The sequence below is a fragment of the Opisthocomus hoazin genome, chromosome Z (assembly GCF_030867145.1).
Source record: "Opisthocomus hoazin isolate bOpiHoa1 chromosome Z, bOpiHoa1.hap1, whole genome shotgun sequence".
NCBI classification, from domain to species: Eukaryota; Metazoa; Chordata; class Aves; order Opisthocomiformes; family Opisthocomidae; genus Opisthocomus; species Opisthocomus hoazin.
This window is the reverse complement of record NC_134454.1, coordinates 76,673,606-76,689,373: the sequence shown is the minus strand read 5'-3', so window position 1 is coordinate 76,689,373 and position 15,768 is coordinate 76,673,606. Positions and strand designations below refer to the sequence as shown.

Sequence of the window (15,768 nt, the reverse complement as noted above, 5' to 3'; positions counted from 1 at the left end):
AAGAAAGCAGAGGTGCGTTTTGGGAAAAATAATTGCTGGCTGCTGCATCAGCCTAGGAAGGACTAGTCAGAATGACATGCAAGGAATAATGTAAAACCGCTTTCACCAATTTTGCTTGCATCCCAAAAACCAGCATTGTCCATGAGGTGCCTGGGTCCTTCAGCCTTTGCTGTTGCATTCCACTCTTCACTTTTATTGCTTCTGCTTTTCCTATCCACTGGATTTTGCCTGAGCTTCTACTGTTCCCACAACTTTATATACTATTTGTATGGGTCTTTACAAATAACTTTCGATCCTGCAATCAGATATTTCAGATTGGCTTAGCTACAAAACTGCATCCTTCAGACAAAACCAGAAAAAAACCCACCCAGTAGTTCATAACTGCCAACAAAGGTGTAACACTGATAACAAAAGCTGACTTGTAAAAAATAACATTTTTCTCGTAATACTTTATAATTAAAATAACAGCTTGTACTTCTTTGTTTTTTGTAGCAATCCCATTTGCACCTCATAAGAAAAACTTCTAATTCTAAAACAGAAACCACAATTTTTACTTTACCCAGTAAAAAAAAAGGAAAATAACCTCTTAATCAAACATCATTTTCTGAAATAGAATAAGACTCTGGAAAACTGTGTAATCTCCAGGTAATGTCACTGACTTACAAAAGCTTTAACTGCATCCAGCTTTCCCTCACAACATCCTAGTAAGTGTTACACAACACACATAAACCACTACATGAAAATTTCAGATTATAATTTTATCCTATCAGAAGATAAGACAGTGACATAGTATTACCAAGTTTCTGTGCTCTGATACGCTACAGCATGAATTTCACTAGCTTTATATTACTGCCATAATTTGCAAAAATAAAAGCAGAAACACTTCTGAATTTTCATGCTGCAGCTTAGATCACTGGTTCCCAAGTCACAGAATGCAAACCAAATAAAATTAAGCAATAACAACAAATTCTTGTACATAACATTGCTGTTTTGTTTATTTCACATACAAATTAGCTCAACGGGAACACATAATTGGAAAAGCTGTTGAGAAGAAAAGCAGATTCACTGTGACTTTGGTTGCAACATCACCAGAGGTAGTTGTATATTACTAAAATACTAAGGAAAAAAACAAGGGAGAGGTTTGCCTCTACAGTTTATGAATATATGCAGTTTACAGCTAATATCTGAAAAAAACCACTCAGATAAAATATTGTGCCTAGTATTTTGTAGCAACATACATGAAGAAAAAGAAAGCAACAATGGACTAGCACGTAAGTGGAAGACATGGATCCAGAAATTAGTATAGTTCCATTAAAAAAAAAGGAATTATTGTGACTATGCCAGCTGATGATCTGTCCATTAACATATTGTCTCAAGGAGCATCAGAGTTAAACTATGTACTAATACGACCAATTTTTGTTCAATAAGCTGCAAACCCACAGAAAACAACCTATACTTCAGATAATAAAACTGCAATAACAGGCGAAAGAGAAATACATGTAGTGAAAATATGCAGCAGGATAAATCAACAAAACACTCTGCTGTCCAAGCTCGGACTCATGTTTAAATATTGTTTCTGGTTTTTGATACAAAAAGACATCTGTCAGTATTTCCAGAGATGGACCATTTTAATCTAAAAAGAGGTGAAAGGCTACTAAAAACCTGCTGGCTAAGAACAGGATCTGCCAAACCTGCAGCAGAACCACGGTTTGTGTTTTATAAATACTCACTGAACTTTGCAACATAAAATAGAGTCAGTTTGCAGCCAAGCAGGAGCGCAACAAGGCTGCCAGCCAGGATCTCAGGTCCCTCAGTGACCTCACCACGTAAGCCAGCCTGTCCTCTGCCAAAACCGAAACAAGGAAGGTGACATGAGGCAAAATGGAGATGTCCTAGAACACTACTTTAGGCACACAACTTCACAAATTGACCAACTTTAAGGCGTACAGAAAAAGCTGTCAAAAATTTCGCCCTGCTGATCCCGAGTAACAGGTCTGCTTCTGGAAGCGCTGAGCCGTTGAGAGCTCCGGCAGAATTCACAGGCACGGCTGGCTGCTCAGCACCTTTGAAAAATCAGGTCACTTAGTTAAGAGTCTAAACATGGACCTGGAAACCTACTTTCAGATTCTTTTTTATTACCCTTCACACTTTTGATTTCTGCTTATGAAGCATATTCAATGCTTTCTAGGCAAACTCCCTTAAAAATTGGGATCAGTTTTACTGCCAAGATAGCAGGATTTTCCAAGCAAATTTACCTTTTTTTTTTTTTGTGAGACAAGATTGATTTATTCATTTGCATGTAAATCCATTATACATACATGGTGGGGTTTTTTAACCGGTAACCACTAAAACAAAATGGGAAAATAAAACAGAGTCATAAATCAAAGAAAATTCTGATCTGGTCAAATCTCCAATGCTAACTGGAAGAGTTTTCCACACACAGAGGTATCAGAGATGCATGTTGCTATAAAGGCAACAAATTTTCAAGTTCAGTAGCTTAGTCATACTTTCAGACTTGTAAGCTAATTGAATTTTTTCTTTTAGGATACTATTCTACTGAAGAGTGTCAGTGAATCAATCAATTTGCAAGAAGTTCTCATGAATCATCATTTTCCTAAAATGTTGCATAGAAATTGTTTTAAATAATCAGTCCAAAACCATGCTGAAGTGTTTTATGAGAAGAAACAGTTTCAGTATTACTAAAGCATTTCAAACATACTGAAATGAAATTTGGACAAAGGCTTCCATTTTTTGAAAAACAATGTTGTTGAGAGTTTTATTTCTAGAGAACTTAAACATACACAACAGACATTCGGCCACCTGGCTGTGCTTGCTACAGAAGTGACCGTACTTCAGCGGCCCATGAAGAGGTTGCTGAACGCAGCACTGCACGCTGTTCCAACATGCTGTATTAAACACGAAGGGTATGTTGCTTATCTTGGGTTCAGATCACGTCCTGTAAATACAGTTTGGGGAACTGATAAATAACTTCACACATCCCTGAGTGTCTAAGAAGCAAGCTTCCATTTCATCATACTCAGAAAGAGGAAGGGAAAAGTTCATCCGACTGCAGAATAAAACTTCTGGAAGAATTTGTCCTAGGACAGCTTTACTGTATTGTTGAGACTCCAGTCTTGCACATTCTTTGTCACACAAATAGTTCATAACCCATATAAATAATTTCACTGTTACCAGTGAGACCAGTTACGAGAGCAAGGATTCTTCACCCAGGCACAGCTGTGCAGAATCAGGCCCTAATTTCTTAAGGCATGTTCACCTGCTCTTCAGTCACTCTTCCCAATGCTACACTGTGAGTTTGTAGCATGCCATATCAGATTTAAAAATTAACATATTTCTTTTTAGCTGTGGAAACTCAGCTGACAGCCTGCTAAAGTATTTATAAATACAGCCTATGTCACACTCATTCATCTCTGCAGAGCACAGACCCCGTCTTTGTATGAGCAAGACATAAATAGGCATTAAAACAGCAAAAAAAGCCCTACCCCAGCAATACTTCAACACAACTTCTGAGAGAAATGAAACCCAGTTGGCTTTATTTCAAACATTTGAGTGAAGAAAATATTTTGGGAATCTCATCAGTACAATGTAATTCTAGTAGCGATGCAATGACAGAAGTAACCTTGTCACCAGACCAGCACGACTGTGGCAAAGTATGCAAGTAAAAATTGTTTTATAAACACTGAAACCTGCAACATCCCAGTGCTCAGCATTTTTAATCTATCATAAAAGCCTATAAACTACTCAATGCAAGGGCAATAACATTCATAGGCACAACGCTTTACCATTTTCAGGGCATTGCACCAATATTAAATTTCATAAATCCCTACAAAGTAGCATGGAAGTAACTCTCGGGATTTTGTGCAGAAGCCTATACCTACAGAGGTAACAAGGCTGTGATCCAGCAACACTCACACATCCTTACATCTCGGGCATGCAAGCAAATCGGACTATGTGTGCTGAACACTAAGCACAAACTGAAAGGCTGGTTGACTCGTGAATTAACCCAAGCGCTCTCAACTGTATCAGTCGTAGCTCAGGTTTAGACTTTGAAAGCGCGTGCTTCCTTCAGCTGGTTTGGGTTCACTCCTCAACCTGAGCAGTAAAAAACGGTTGGTGGCATCCTCTGCAAAATGCCCTCAATATAAGCATTCTTTCTGGATGCATCCTCATAAAAAATGTTCCTATTACAATTTCACATAAACAATTCTCAATTCTTGGCCCTCCTCACTACATAGATGATAAAGGATTTTGCTGCCCACCTCTGCAGCCACCTCTCCGAGGAGCGAGACTGGGACAGTTTCGCTCTCAGTGCCAAGGTGTGCTGGGCACAGCAGGAAGAGCTGAGAAGGCAGCCCTGCTCCCAGGGATGGCCAGGAAGGCAGCCGTGTCCCCAGGGATGGCCGGGAAAGCAGCCCTGCTCCTAGGGACGGAGAGAAAGGCAGCCCTGCTCCCAGGGATGGCCAGGAAGGCAGCCCTGTCCCCAGGGACGGCCAGGAAAGAAGCCTTGACCCCAGGGACGGCCGGGAAGGCAGCCCTGCTCCCACCTGCCGTCGGGCTCAAGCTGCATAAAGTTCAGACGACAGGGGAGTCAACACTCTTAGCAACACGGAGAGGCCACTTCGGGGTGCTCTACAAGCAAAACTCCAAACATGCACTGTCTGGCAGTGTCTCTTCCTCAGCTGAAACACAAATTGGAGATTCCTGACAGATAACCACTAAAAACTTGCAATGAAGAAACTACAGGCAGCCAGGCTCCGGTTCTGCGTCACCCACAACACCGTCACCAAGCGGGGCACGTTCTTCGTGCCTACCCCATTCCCCGGCTACTCTCCCGCAGGACACCAGCCAGCGGAACCCACCTGAGCAGTGCTTCTCCTGGGGCTCCACCTCGGGGCCGGGGCAGGGCCCGCGGGCCGTGGCGTGGTGTGGGGCCCAGGGGTGCCCGGGCCCGTCCCTGCCGTCGGGGCGGTCAGGCTTCGCCCTCGCGCCGTGCCCGGACCTGGCGGGAACGTCGTCGCCGGCGCGGGAGCACCATACACCTGCAGGTAAAACATTACCTTTGCACGCAGGAGCTGGCTGGTTCCTCATGGCGAGGTCCGCAGAAGCACCCTTCTTCATCTACGCGTAGTCACGTACGTGTGTATTGTATATACATAACCCGCAGCTGGGTCTAGAACTTTGGGTTTAGGCTTATTTAGGTTCCCCTCCAGCTCCTCCTCGGCCGTGGGAGGGGATGTGTACGGCCCAGCGGGCCGGCACGGGAGGGCGGGCGGGCGGCGCGGTTGTGCGTGCTCCCGACCGGCGGCGGCGGAGGGGGAGCGGGGGGCGGCTCGGTCGCGGGTGGGCGCGGCGGCCTGGGCCGGGCGGGGCGGGGGCCCGGGGGACGGGCCTGCGGGTGGCCGCTGGCGGCTGGGGCGGTGGCAGGGCTGGCGGGGCTGGGCTGGGCTGTGCTGCCGGCGGGCGCAGCCGTGACGGCTGGGGCGGCGGGCAGGGCTGGCGGGGCGGGCTGGGACCCGGCCCCGGAGGACGGGGGCCTGCGGGGAGCTTTGCCGGGCGGCCCGGAGGCGGCGTGTGGCGGGAACGCGCCCGATAAAGCCAGGCGAGCCCCTCAGAAACGCCGGTCCCGCTGCCCTGGCTGGTGGTTTCGACGTGAGGGACTTGAATCTTCCCCGGTGGTGGAACTGCGGATTTCGCTCGGCAGCCGTCCCCTTCGATCCCCGCGCTTGGCGTTGGTTCTGGGGGCTTTCTGCTCTCGCACAGGGAACGAGGCACGAAGCTGCGCTGTGCAGCCGGTCTGTGAGGGCTCGCCTGTGTCCCCTGGGCCCGCTCCGGCCACAGCAGCCCCGAGCTCCTCGATTCCAGCGGGAGCAACGCCAGGCCCTGGCCTTGCAGGCCCGCTGTAAACTGCCGCTGACCCTAACCCGTCAAGACAAAAAGGCAGGAATTTGCTAAAAGTTCGTCAGAACCGTACGTCTGGTCTAATCCAGTTTCTCTGCGCAGTCAATATCAGACGTTTCACAGAAAAGGATGCAAAAAGTCCAAGAGCAGGCAGATGTTGAGTAATTTGCCCTCATTAGAAACCCAGTTGTGTCTTGGTGTAAATCCTGAAGTGTGCCGGTTTAGACCCGTAGAATAGTTGGGGCTGGAAGGGACCTTCAAAGGTCATCTAGACCAACACCCACTGCAGCAGAGTCACAGAATCATTAAAGTTGGAAAAGCCCTTGAAGATCATCAAGTCCAACCGTTAACCCAGCGCTGCCAAGTCCACCACTATACCATGCCCCTAAGCACCATGCCTGCATGTTTTTTTGAACACCTCCAGGGATGGGGACTCCACCACTTTCCTGGGCAGCCTGTTCCAGTACTTGGCAACCCTTTCAGTGAGGAAATTTTTGCTTATATCCAACCTAAACCTCCCCTAATGCAACTTGAGGCCATTTCCTCTCCATCGCTTGTTACTTGGGAGAAGAGACCAACACCTGCCTCACCAGAACCTCCTTTCAGGTAGTTGTAGAGAGCAATGAGGTCCCCCCTCAGCCTCCTGTTCTCCAGACTAAACAGCCCCAGTTCCCCCAGCCGCTTCTCACAAGACTTGTTCTCTAGACCCTTCACCAGCTTTGTTGCCCTTCTCTGGACATGCTCCAGCACCTCAATGTCCTTCTTGCAATGAGGGGCCCAAAACTGAACACAGTACTCGAAGTGTGGCACCCTCAACCGTAGCTGTCAGTACCAGGTATTTCTGTGAATTTCAATTAAATTGCAGCCTCTGTCTAAACTTTACAAAACCCTTGACTTCAGGGGTGCAGTATGTCTGCAAGTTCCACAGTCACAGTATTGCGTGAAGAACTGTTTGCCATCTTTGGTTCTGCAGATTTTCAGTTGGAGTTTAATTCTGTCTTGTTACTGGTATGCGCAACAGTCCTGTTCTAGCTTCTGAACAATGTTTCATTGTTTTATACTTTTATCACAGTCTTTATTCATCTTCTGAGATAAACTGTTCCAAACTTTTCAGTCATTATTCCTCTGAGAATTGGTCCTGCTTCCATTGCCACTCTCGAGACTCGAATTCCAGAACACCCTTCTTTGGACTGAGGTGGCCCACAGTTGACATTGTAGAAAAGGCAATGGCACAGAGCTATGCCTGATTTCTCCAGAATTATTTTTCATCCTCTTCCATGTATTTCCTAACATCTCAGTCATTTTTCTGTCATATTGCAGACTGAACAGAGCTGTTTTTGCACTGTTTGGAGTAATGACCAGTTCCATGTTTTGAGACTATCAAAGAGCTAATTTAGAATCCCATAACATGTATTTATAAAGGATTTTTTCTTCAAGACAGTAATTTGTCGTTAGTATTATGTCATTAGTCATAGTATTTGCCATTTTAGTGACTATTCACATAGTAGGGTGGAAGACTTCTCAACTTCTTCAGTGTCTTCTCTCAGCTGACTGACTTAAATAACTCATTTGCAAATGCTGCTGCTGGATTGCTGGTCCCTTTCCAATTCATCTACACTACAGTCCTTAATACGAAATCTGTTTTTTGTCTCTGCTCAATAAAACTAATAATTTCTTTCTACTTTCTCTCACTATCTCTTAGGGAGCTTTTGAGTTAAGTTAACACTTGGTCTAATCCCACGAATGTTTAGTCATGGGCTAACTTTACATTTACAAATGTCTAAATAATTGACAAAACTGCTTTATTTTTTTAATCTACTATATATTGATTTCTACCAAAGAAATGAATTCTTAGAAATTGAATACTAATAAATTGGTGATACATTTTCTTCTGTGGATTCATACATAGTGATCTCCAGATTCTCTAGGTACTCAGAGTTTTTAGTTGTGCTTACATATATGCATACTGTACCATATAATCTTACTGTGTACTCTACTACAGGATCAAGACCGTTATGCTTTCAGTGAACGATCTGAATAATATGGTGAATAAAGACATAAGTCAACAGACCGTTTGCATTTTGGAAGTCGCTGAGCGCTTTCTGTTCCAAATCAATGTGTCTCATATAGCTTAAAAAGAAAAGGTTTTCTATGTTGCGTTGCTAACTTGGCTGAGTTGAAAATCTGAATCCTATGGGCTAATTTTAGAAGGCCAGTTCTAAACAATAGTAAACAAATTTATTCTGAGTGCAGTGATTTTAAGGGCATCTTTCGTGCTCTTTTTGAGCAAGCTTCTTCTGAATTTGTCTTGAGTTGCGGTTGCTCAGTACATCTGAAAATAAGGACATTGCAATTTGGCATCAAAATTATGGTCTTTTAAAACACTAGTTTAAAAAATGTTTTTACTCTTAAAATGAGGGGACTGATACCACTTCATGTTCAAAAATCCATAAGTGTCTTTGAGGTTAGCAACAAATCACATGAGTCTGAAAATGTACTGAGACCGACCTAATGGTTCTGAACATTCTGTTCTTGCTGGCCATTGTTTCAGGTTCTGTTGTGACTAGTGTATAATCAACCTTCCTCAAGAACACTTATTATTGTAAAACCCACTTAAAATACTGTAAATAAGTACATTTAAACACCAAGTGCGGCCAAGTAAACTGAATCACAGAATCATAGAATGGATTCATAGAATCATTAAGGTTGGAAAAGACCTTGAAGATCATCGAGTCCAACCGCCAACCCATCACCACCATGCCTGCTAAAACATGTCCTGAAGTGCCATGTCTACACATTTTTTTAATGTCTCCAAGGATGGTGACTCCACCACCTCCCTGGGCAGCCTGTTCCAGCCTGTTCCAATGCCTGACCACTCTTGCAGTGAAGAAATTTTTCCTAATATCCAGTCTAAACCTCCCCTGATGCAATCTGGAGCCATTGCCTCTTGTCATATTGCTAGTTACCTGGGAGAAGAGACCAACACCCACCTCACTACAACCTCCTTTCAGGTAGCTGTAGAGAGCGATAAGATCCCCCCTCAGGCTCATCTTCTCCAGACTAAACAGCCCCAGCTCCCTCAGCCACTTCTTGCAAGACTTGTTCTCTAGACCCCCCACCAGCCTCGTTGCTCTTCCCTGGACGTGCTCCAGCACCTCAATGTCCTGCTTGTAGTGAGAGGCCCAAAGCTGAACACAGTACTCAAGGTGCAGCCTCACCAGCGCTGAGTACACGGGCACGATCACCTCCCTACTCCTGCTGACCACACTACTGATACAAGCCAGGTTGCTGTTGGCCTTCTTGGCCACCTGGGCACACTGCTGGCTAGTGTTCAGCCGGCTGTCGACGAGCTCCCCAAGGTCCTTTTCCACCAGACAGCTCTCCAGCCACCCTTCCTCAAGCTCATAGTGTTGTAGGGGTTGTTGTGACCCAAGTGCAGGACCCAGCATTTGGCCTTTTTGAACCTCATACAGTTGGTCTTGGCCCATCGATCCAGTATGTCCAGATCCCTCTGCAGAGCCTTCCTACTCTCAATCACATCAACTCTCCTGCCCAGCTTGGTGTCATCTGCAAACTTACTGAGGGAGCACTCAATCCCCTCATCCAGATCATTGATAAAGATGTTAAACAAGTCCAGACCCAACACTGAGCCCTGGGGGACACCACTCGTGACAAGCCGCTAGCTGGATTTAACTCCATTCACCACCACTCTCTGTGCTCGGCCATTCAGCCAGTTCTTTATCCAGCAAAGAGTACACCCATCCAAACCATGAGCAGCTAGTTTCTCCAGGAGGATGCTGTGGGGATCAGTTTCACAAAGTCCAGACAGACAATGTCCACAGCCTTTCCCTCATCCACTAGGCGCGTCACCTGGTCATAGAAGAAGATCAGGTTGGTCAAGCAGCACCTGCCTTTCAGGAACCCATGCTGGCTGGGCCTGCACATGTCCCCTCGTTGTCCTTCACATGCCGGTGAGCGCACTCAAGATGAACCCCTCCATACTCTTGCCCGGCACCGAAGTCAGGCTGACAGGCCTGTAGCTCCCAGGATCCTCCTTCCGGCCCTCCTTGTAGATGGTGTTACACTGGCGATCCTTCAGTCACCTGGTCACCCTCCCCTGTTAGCCAGGACTGCTGATAGATGATGGAGATTGGCTTGGCCAGCTCCTCTGCCAGCTCCCTCAGCACTCTTGGGTGGATCCCATCCAGCTTCATAGATGTGTGAGTGTCCAGGTGGCATAGCAGGTCATTAACTGCTTCCTCCCGGATTATGGGAGGTTTATTCTGCTCTCCATCCCTGTCTTCCAGCACTGGGTGCTGACTACCCTTGGAATAACCAGTCTGACTATTAAAGACTGAGGCAAAGAAGGCATTAAGTACCTCAGCCTTTTCCTCATCCTTGGTAGCAATATTCCCCCTCGCATCCAATAAGGGGTGGACATTTTCCTTGGCCCTCTTTTTGTTGTGGATGTATTTGTAAAAACATTTTTTTGTTGTCCCTTACAACAGTGGCCAGCCTGAGTTCTAGCTGGGCTTTTGCCTTTCTAAGCTCCTCTGTGCACGACCTAACGAGACCCCCGTGCTCCTTTTGAGTCGCCTGCCCTTTCTTCCATAGGTGGTAGACCCTCCTTTTTGTCCTGAGTCCTAGCAAGAGCCCCCTGTTCAGCCAGGCTGGTTGCCTTCCCCACGGGTTTGTCTTGCAGCACATGGGGCCAGCCTGCTCCTGTGCCTTTAAGGCTTCCTCATTCAAGAATGTCCAGCCTGCCTGGACCCTTTTGTCCTTTAGCACTCTTTCCCAAGGGACCCTCTCAACCAGCGTCCTAGACAGACCAAAGTCTGCCCTCCAAAAGTCCGTGGTGGTGATGCTGCTGACCCCTCTCTTTACTTCACCAACAATCCCTGTGTCTGTGTTCAGAGGTGTATGAAATTAAGTGTGAATGTTTATATCAAACATGAGCTTGAGTTGTAATCTAAAGCCCTACTATACCAGAACATTTGGAAAACTTGGATATAGAGGCAGATTGTGGTCTCAGCTTTGCAGATGGGACCCATTCCTTGTTGAGAGAATGGTTTCTTCATATATGATCTATGTTGGATCACATTAAATTTTTGTATTTAATTATGAAAAATCTAAACTATTTAATGGCTGATTTTACTGACATTTTCCCATCTTCGATTTAACCAACTGAATTTAGAAATTATGTGTTGCTCCAGCTTAGGTTGACTTGTGGCCTACACTTGTTCAAAATAGGGCAAGTATTAGAATGCATTCATTGAACTCAGGTGAGTTTAAAATGTTGTAAAACTGCAGAAGAGGCAAGATTTACATGGTGTTACATTTCGTTGTCAGGGTGTTGGTTTATATGTCTCCAGGTAGTGATCCCAAAAAGCTCAGGATATTTCAAAATATAGAGCAACACAACTTACATCATAGTAAAAATGAAATGCCCAACAAATCTAATGTTTCCGTTACTTCCTTAGAGTCACAGAAATGACAAACACGCAACCATAGAATTATAAGAAAAAATGTGATGAGAAATACTCCAGTTCCTCCAAAAACAAGCTCAGAGTATCTCCACTTCATTTGTTTTTCGTGTTTCCGTTGGTTTGATGTGAAGTACGCTTTGACGCTTTTCACAAAGTGAAGAGTAGTAATCTATTTTTCCTCACACTGTAGCTTTTCTTATTTACTCAGTAATGCTCAGTTTGGCCATGCCTTTCAAACACCTACATTTGGTTTGAAAATGCAACAATTATCTATCTCCATGTTTCACTCTCTGATTCTGAAAGTCTCATTCTACTGTAGTAGAAGAATGCTTTATTTCTAGAGGTCCTTTTTTTGTCAGTTAAATTGAACATTCAGAAAAAGAAATGGTAAAGGCCAGAGTCCTTCTTACTGCCAAGTGAGGTGGTAGGTACAGAGAAAGGAAGCAGAACAAAGCCCGCGCGGCTGTCCCGCTCTGCGTGCTGCTGTCACTGCTGCGCCTTCCCTGGCACTGCCTGTTGGACCAACGTGGAACCTGCAGCCTATTTCATGTCAGTGACAGGAGTCACTCCAAAATCAGTGGGTTCGAGTGGTCACAAAGGACACGTGACTCTCAATCTGGTTTGTGCATGTAATTCTTACTATCTAGGGACAGCTTTGAAATAAAACATATAAAGAATGGCTGCCTCGGCCATGTGATCTTTGAGCACACAGAGATCAGCCTGCAGAAAGCACCAGCCCTGACAGCAACAGAAAGTCTGCAGCGAAACCAGCTGCACCGGCTGACAATCAATAGATACAGATGTTTGAATTTAATCCCTTTGACTCCCTGTGACAGATTTTATAGAACTGTTTGGGATCATTAGATGTCCTTAACTACAGCTGCTGGAGAAGGAGGGAGTATTCTGGGGAAGCATCACATTGGCTCATCCTGTTCTCAGCTTCAGCATCCGTTGCTGGCCACTGCTGAAGACAGGATACTGTGATATAACCCAGAATCTCTGTTTTCATATCCTTGTCTTAGTACCATACTCATTTTCCTTGCAGAACTCCTTCAAATAATAAAATCTTTAATACACTATGACAGCCAAGTCTGTGCAGAGTATCATCTGGGACTGTAAACTAAAAGTAAGAAACCACAAAATAATTTGTTAGGAAATCATAAAGCACACATATGCTGTACTTGCAACATTTAATGTATGAAAATGTAAATTAATCAACAGTTAGCTTCTTCATAAGTAGTTTTTCATCACATCATGATGAAATTAATTTTGGATGAAGAGAGATAAAAGTGAAAAGCAGAGGAGTTAGCTGTGCTGTAGCCTTAGCTAGGTCACAAGGAAAATTCCTTATTCCCTCAAGCCTCAAAATGGTGCAAGGTTCTTTTGTAGACAAAGTAACTATGAACTCTAGACCAAAGACACTACAATCTAATTATAAGTCTAAAAGTTTTGTGAACATCAGTTATAACAAAAAAAACACAAATGTTTGCAATTAGTATTCAGTTAAAGTGCTGAAAATGTCTGCATGTGTCCTGCTGTTATTAGCAGGGCTGGCACTCTCCCCTGCAGATCTGTTCCTCTCATTAACCAGAACCTCTAAGGATAGCATGGGTTTTGTGTATGTCAGCATGACGCACTCACATGACTCCTATTTATTGAAAGATAAGCTCTGAGAATTCCTTATTTAACATGAATAAAGCAAGTACAACACATTCATTTTACTTTTCAGGTATATTAATCACTCAGCCGAAAGGCAGCTATCCCATGCTCTCAGCATTCTCCACTTAATAAGATTTTAGGAGGGAATATCATTCATATCACAGTATCTGTCACGTGGCCCCTCACCCTTATGAACAAATACAGTCTGTAACGGCACCCTGCAGCTGCAAAATTTTTCTTCTCCACATGTAAACAACAAAATAATGGTGATGAGATTTTGATAACAGCTGACATCTAGATTCAAGGATAAATACTTCAAAAGCAGTTTTCTCAGTATTTTACTCATTGTCCTTTTCTAATTTCCCATCACACAGAGCTTATACTCTGCTCAGTTTGGCCTTGTGCAGTAACACATTTTGTTGACTTTTAGCTCCTTCCCGCATTTCTTTTCTCAGACCGGTTCCGATGCTGTATTTGAGAGGGGTCTGTGTGCAGGAATTTCTGGCCAGCCTGTCTGTTGAGCTGCGTGGTAGAACAGCTGAACAGCGGGGAGCTCAGTGAGGTAGCTGAGTATGTGCCTGCGACTCTGTGAGTACTCACAGCATGTTCTCCTTTCACCTGCCCCAAAGGACACGACAGCTAGAGCTAGGATTGCAACACGCTGCGCCTCTGAATGGGAAGGAGCCATGAATGTGGTGACAGAGCACGTGTTGCTGCCAGGTCTAGTTACTGCTTACGCAGATGGGGAGAGCTACTGACTGGATGTTTACGGCAGCCTCAGGGCTGGTGAGCGAGATCTAGCTCATAACTTGGGCAGAGGCACGCAGAAGGAAAAGGAAAAGGCTCTGAGCCCTGCTGGGTCGCTTAGCACTTCTGCCTGACAAGGGATTAGGAGGAGGTACAAAGCTTGGTGAAGACTGCTGAAACTAGAGAGGGATGTGTTTGGCAGTAAGTTGCTACTTAAATTTCCACTATAATATTCCAGAACAAACACACAGTGCAAAACAAGAGAATTTTTAACAGTTTGGGGCCATGTGGTCTTCTGCTAACCAACAGCTCAGTAAAATGAACTGAATTCCCAGGCATGTTGCTTATTCAGGATGTACACATTCATTTTTTATCCCCAGAGCTGCCAAATCAAACTCATCAAAGACTAAGAGACACCAGCCAGTTCAGAATTAACTCTATGTTTGTTATATCATCCTCCAAGTACTTTGAAATCCAAAAAATAAATATATTATAAAAATAAAATGTATTATTACTAGTAGTACTATGTAAGATTTCAGGGAATGCGCTTTATTAAAAGGTCACATTTTCCACAGGTGTATGTCTGTGTGAATGTGCATGTGAAGTGCTTCCCATGTACTTATTTGTGAAAGCAATATATGCACTACTGCATCTATTCATAGTACATATTTTGCACTAAAGATCTGGAACTATATATATGTCAATGTAAGTAATTTTGTTTCAGTTTTTAAATAATTGACTTGGATTTTTGAATTTCTTTTGTTTTTCAATGTCAAACATTATGTGTCAAAATCAAGGAGTAACAAGATGGTTGAGATTAGGAGAGTGCTCAGGGAATCATCTAGTCCAACCTCCTGCTCAAAGCAGGGTGTACACTGAAATCAGACCAGGTTGCTCATGGCTTTAGTCAATTCAGTCTTGAAAACCTCCATGAAGAGAGATTCCATAACTTGTCTGGACAACCTGTTGGTTTTTTTTATATTCAGTAAGGTCTTCCCCTATTGCAATTTACGACCATTCTGTCTTGTTCTCTTGCTTTATCTCAGTAAAGAGTCTGACTCTGTCTTCTTAGTAAGCTCCTCTAAGGTTTTGGAAGACTGCTACAAGATGCCCTTGAAGCTGTTTCTCCAGGCTGAACAAGCCCAGCTCCCTGTGCTGAACTCGCTCCAGTTTATCAGTATCTTGCTTGTACTGTTGGGCCCCAAACTGAATGCAACATTCTACATGCAGTCTGACAAGTGCTGAGTAAGGGGCAATATTCACCTACATTGCCTGTGCCGGTCACCTTCTTCTCCTTCATGTGCTATGAATATATAAAATAATGTAGTAGGGAATAATACATGCTATCCAGTATCTTGTCATTCATATTTTATACAGAAATAAAGTACCTTTTTAGCCTGCAACACCTATTAGCTTGTTTTACAATGTCTTATAAAAAACCTGCAAGCTTACAAACAATTCTATTACATATGTGTTGTGGTACCAAGAGCATTTCCCAGCTCTTAAGTTGCTGTGTGGGTGTCCTGGCTGCATGCTGACTTTCTTGACAAAACCTGGAAAATCACTGTTGACCTTGCTTTTTTTGCTTATTCTAAGAATAGAATAGAATAGAATAGAATAGAATAGAATAGAATAGAATAGAATAGAATAGAATTATTCAGTTGGAAAGCACCTGCAGTGATCATCTGGTCCAACTGCCTGACCACTTCAGGGCTGACCAGAAGTTAAAGGATGTTATTAAGGGCATTGTCCAAATGCCTCTGCAATAGACAGGCTTGGGGCATCGACCACCTCTCTGGGAAGCCTCTTCCAGGGTTTGACCACCCTCTCGGTAAAGAAATGCTTCCCAGTGTCCAGTCTGAACCTCCCCTGGTGCAGCTTTGAACCATTCCCACGCATCCTGTCACTGGGTTCCAGAGAGAAGAGCTCAGCAGCTCCTGCCCCACGTCCCCTCCTC

At 44.3% G+C, this 15,768-nt stretch overlaps 1 protein-coding gene across 3 annotated transcripts in view; it reads right to left on the bottom strand.

Annotated features, from left to right (window-relative positions):
* Positions 1 to 5,282, bottom strand: part of RANBP3L (RAN binding protein 3 like) — a 32,759-nt gene extending 27,477 nt beyond the window's left edge. For 2 of the 3 annotated variants that reach the window (XM_075411212.1, XM_075411213.1), the window contains exon 1: positions 4,881 to 5,282. In XM_075411212.1, coding sequence (XP_075267327.1) covers positions 4,881 to 5,139 — 259 coding nt within the window. In that variant the 5' untranslated portion in view covers positions 5,140 to 5,282. The remainder of the gene's footprint in view (positions 1 to 4,880) is intronic. The other variant, XM_075411214.1, reaches the window with a different exon arrangement.
* Positions 5,283 to 15,768: the final 10,486 nt, after the last annotated feature.